Here is a 5,081-nt window from a genome sequence, read left to right on the forward strand (position 1 = left end):
GCACGGGGAGGCTCCGCCCCCAACGCGTGCGTAACGACGTGCGCGTCGGGAACGGCTTTCTTGACAGCCCACGCACAGCCTGGGGTTGCATTGCCCTCTAGCGCTTGGAGGTGCAAACTGCGGCAAGCACGCTGCCTTTGGGGAGCAGCGCGCCTGCCTAGGAGCTTTTGGGGTTTGAGGGCAGGAATGCACAAAGGCAGCTGCGGATCTCTCGTTAGCCGGAAAAGTGATCTTAACGGGAGAAAAATAGAAAGAGAGGAGGGAGTTCAAGCTGTATGAGATAAGTCATAAACTCTATTTCCTCCTGACTCAAGAAAGGTAACAAATCTCTAGCAATAGGAGGAGGTGGGTTCAGTTTAATTAATTATTATTATTATTATTATTTTTTTAATATATTTTATTGATTTTTTACAGAGAGGAAGGGAGAGAGATAGAGAGTTAGAAACATCGATGAGAGAGAAACATCAATCAGCTGCCTCCTGCACATCTCCCACTGGGGATGTGCCCGCAACCAAGGTACATGCCCTTGACCGGAATCGAACCCGGAACCCTTGAGTCCAAAGGCCGATGCTCTATTCACTGAGCCAAACCGGTTTCGGCTAATTAATTAATTAATGAAAAACCATTCAAATGCTGTTAAAAAAATAAAAACTATATCCATCAATCTAAACAAATCTTGAGGTGAAGTTTAGCTGGATGGAAACGTTCGTTTATTTTTGCTTGCTTCCAGAGTAAAGTTAGGGCCGTGTGATTGTCTCTAATTACAAGAGGGTAATAAATACATGAAACCATATGTACTTACTGATAAGCGTCTCTAAAACACAAGTTTAAATTAAAAAAATGGAAGTTGCAAAAATAGGTATAAAATAATCACTACATAAACAAATGACTTTAATAAAAATAAGACAGCCAGTTATTTTATCAGCAAAATGGGTTAATTTGGGAATAGCAGAGGAGAAGCAAACTGTAGCAAAAAACCATAGGCAAGTTCAACAAAGGAGAGGGCTGTTATTTTATAGAGAAAAAGGAGGACATTGGAAGAGGCTGTTTGAAATGAAAGTCTATTGGAGGAAAGCAAAAGTTTTCAGGGTGGTGACGGTTTCTAATTGGCTGAGTTGCGGGAAAAGGAAGAAATCTTCCATTCTGCTAGGTAGGTGCATTTATTTCTTCCTGTTGAGGGTCTATAATTGACATAGAGTAAGGGCTCCCCCTTTTGACCTCTCAACTCCATTTTAAATTAATTTTATTAATTTGCACAAAAACAAAAGCATACGAAACAAAGTTATGCGCATATGTGTAAAAGGATGCTAATGTTAAAATTTCAGTATTGAAACACACGAACCTTTAAAAGGTGGTAAATTTCAAAGCCAGATCCACTTGTGCAGAATACACTGCAGGAAATGGTTGCAAAACAGATCCCCTACCCTTGTACTCCTCAGTCAGACTGAGGATACGAAAAAGGATTAGAAGGAGAGGATGGATGAGGCTTTTCTCTTTTTTTGAGAGAGAGAGATGCTCTGCTTGTGAGTAGCTTGAAGCTATTGCTACCTCCTTTCTCCAAGTCCTAGGACCATTCTGAGGAGCCTGAAATGTGGTTCCTGTGGTTGGGAGACACAAAAGTCTGGTGCCTGACATGCATGGAAAAGCTTCAGTTACCTGTGGCGGCAGAGTGCAGGTATCTATGGGATTTGCATGTATGTTCTTTAGCTAATCCTTTCAATTTCTTTATCCAATCACCCCACCCACCTCCCATCTGGCTCCCGAAAGTCTGTTCCATGTATCCGTGCTTCTGGTTCCATTTTGTTTGTCAGTTTATTTTGTTCATTAGATTCCACATATTAGTGAAACCACATGGTATTTATCTTCCTCTGACGGGCTTATTTCGCTTTGCATAATAATCTCCAGGTCCACTGTTGCTGTCACAAAGGGTAAGGGGGAAGTCCTTCTTTTTTACACCATGTAGTATTCCATGGTGTAAATGTACCACAGTTTTTTAATCCACTTAGTTTTTTGGGCACTTGGGCTTGAAGAATAAAGGGACTTTGAGAAAACAACCTCTGGACTCATTCACAGATCCAATGGCAAGGAGAGAGAATATAAATAAAATTACAGAAGTCACTGTAGAAAAGCTGGACACTTCAAAAAAGCACAAAGTAGGAAATAAAACCACCCGTTTATCAGAGTTTCTAATAAAAAAATAGGAAACAACCGACATATCCAAAAATAAATGGATAAATCAACTATGGCGCATTGATACCAAGCAATGATGTCATTGATGGAAGAAAGTGGGACCAGTCCCAGAGAATGTTAAAGGTCACCTGAATCCTATTCTACCCAGCTGCATGCTTGAGGGGGGATTGGTTTGGCTCTTTATTCAGCAAGTAGTTATTAAACACCTTCTATGAGCCAGGCACTGCTTTAGAATGCAGCCAAGCCAAGGAGGCATTAAGCTCACATTCTGGTAGAGGGAGAGAAACCATAAACCGCCAGAAGCCGGTCCATCCTTGCTGCTTGACACAGTCGCTGCAGGGAAGAAACATCTGCACAGCATATGTTTCAAGGGACCTGGCCTTTAAGGCATACTGTTCTTAATATGTTTGCTCTCCTTCTTGGCGCTATGTGTTTTAACCAAGGTCACCTCCCCGAGAAAGGTTGTTTCCCCAGGTAGGGATTTTCCCCTGAAGTTAGGGAGGGAATGAAACCCCTTAACTAAGTGCCAGGCGGGTAGTTAATCACTTTAACAACGAACCATGATGCTTAAGCTACATAATCTTTACTCCCTGGAATGGAGATAAGAAACGCCCTAACCTTTGCCATAGAAATTGACAGGATTAAAATCAACTGGTATAAATACAGATGTAACAAGACAATAAAACACTGAACCTGGCTGGAGATCCTGGCTAGGCTGCTGATCACCTGAACGCTGTCTCCGTGTCATTCCTTCTTCGCCGACTCCGTCCACATCTTTGGGAACCCCTGGAGCTACTGGGGTTGAACCGTCTGAGAGGTGAGCCACTGTAGACGTTCTTGGAGCAACCGCACCGCCGACCGTCCTCTGTTCACGGTCTCCTGTGAAAGCCTGAGCGGCTGTGTGGAGCTTCTCCCTTTGTCTCATAACCATGTCCACCAACGAGAATGCTAATTCGCCAGCTGCCCGCCTTAGTAGATTCAAGAACAAGGGGAAAGACAGTACAGAAATGAGGCAGCGCCGAATAGAAGTTAATGTGCAGCTGAGGAAAGCTAAGAAGGATGACCAGATGCTGAAAAGGAGAAATGTGAGCTCCTTTCCCGAAGATGCTACGTCTCCACTGCAGGAACACCGCAACAACCAGGGCACTGTAAATTGGTCTGTTGAGGACATTGTCAAAGGCATAAACAGCAACAATTTGGGAAGCCAGTTGCAAGCTACTCAGGCTGCAAGGAAACTGCTTTCTAGGGGAAAACAGCTACCCATAGACAACATAATCCGGGCTGGTTTGATCCCAAAATTTGTGTCCTTCTTGGGCAGAACTGATTGTAGTCCCATCCAGTTTGAATCTGCTTGGGCCCTCACTAACATTGCTTCCGGGACTTCGGAACAGACCAAGGCTGTAGTAGATGGAGGTGCTATTCCAGCATTCATTTCTCTGTTGGCATCTCCCCACGCTCACATCAGTGAACAAGCCGTATGGGCTCTAGGAAATATTGCAGGCGATGGTTCAGCTTTCCGAGACTTGGTTATCAGGTATGGTGCAGTTGACCCACTGTTGGCTCTTCTTGCAGTTCCTGACGTGTCATCTTTAGCATGTGGTTACTTACGTCATCTGACCTGGACACTTGTAAACCTTTGTCGCCACAAGAACCCTGTACCCCCATTAGATGCTGTTGAGCAGATTCTTCCTACTTTAGTTCGTCTCCTGCACCATGATGATCCAGAAGTATTAGCAGCTAGCTGCTGGGCCATTTCCTACCTCACTCATGGTCCAAATGAACGGATTGAAATGGTTGTGAAAACAGGAGTTGTGCCCCAACTTGTGAAGCTCCTAGGAGCTACTGAATCGCCAATTGTGACTCCTGTGCTAAGAGCCATAGGAAATATTGTGACTGGGACAGATGAACAGACGCAGGTTGTAATAGATGCAGGAGCACTTGCCATCTTTCCCAGCCTACTAACGAACTCCAAAACTAGTATTCAGAAGGAAGCTACATGGACAGTGTCAAACATCACAGCTGGCCGCCAGGACCAGATACAGCAAGTTGTGAATCATGGATTAGTCCCATTCCTCATTGTTGTTCTTGCTAAGGCGGACTTTAAGACACAAAAGGAAGCTGTATGGGCTGTGGCCAACTATACACGTGGTGGATCAGTTGAACAAATTGTATACCTTGTTCATTGTGGCATAATAGAACCACTGATGAACCTCTTAACTGCGAAAGATACCAAAATTATTCTGGCTATTCTGGATGCCATTTCAAATATATTTCAGGCTGCTGAGGAACTAGGTGAAACTGAGAAACTAAGTACAATGATCGAAGAATGTCGAGGTTTGGACAAAATTGAAGCTCTACAAAACCATGAAAATGAGTCTGTGTACGAAGCATCACTAAACTTGATTGAGAAATATTTTTCTGTAGAAGAAGAGGAAGATCAAAATGTCATGCCAGAAACTACCTCTGAAGGTTATACATTCCAAGTTCAGGATGGCACTCCTGGGACCTTTAACTTTTAGATTGTACAACTGAGGCATAAAGTTGTTTGTTGTGTACTATGTTCGGTATAAGTACGTCTTACTGTTTCTCTACTAAGAACTCTTTTTAAGCCCTGACTGGTTTTGCTCAGTGGATGGAGCATCAGCCTGCGGACTCAAGGGTCCCGGGTTCGATTCCAGTCAGGGGCATGTGCCTTGGTTGTGGGCACATCCCCAGTCGCGGAATCGCAGGAGGCAGCTGATTGGTGTTTCTCTCTCATCGATGTTTCTGGCTCTCTATCCCTCTCCCTTCCTCTCTGTAAAATATCAATAAAATGCATTTTTTTAAAAAAAGAACTCTTTTTAAATGTGGTTTGTCATTGTAGCACTTTTTACAATGAATCTATACTTGAA

General features: G+C 43.5%; 1 protein-coding gene across 1 annotated transcript; it reads left to right on the forward strand.

The window, feature by feature from the left end:
* Positions 1–3,100: 3,100 nt before the first annotated feature.
* LOC132241248 (importin subunit alpha-1-like) lies at positions 3,101–4,810 on the forward strand. Its single transcript, XM_059709617.1, has one exon. It carries the CDS (start codon positions 3,120–3,122, stop codon positions 4,707–4,709), a length of 1,590 nt encoding a protein of 529 aa, XP_059565600.1. The 5' UTR covers positions 3,101–3,119; the 3' UTR covers positions 4,710–4,810.
* The last annotated feature ends 271 nt before the right edge of the window (positions 4,811–5,081 follow it).

The sequence above is a fragment of the Myotis daubentonii genome, chromosome 9, assembly GCF_963259705.1.
Source record: "Myotis daubentonii chromosome 9, mMyoDau2.1, whole genome shotgun sequence".
Taxonomy (NCBI): Eukaryota; Metazoa; Chordata; class Mammalia; order Chiroptera; family Vespertilionidae; genus Myotis; species Myotis daubentonii.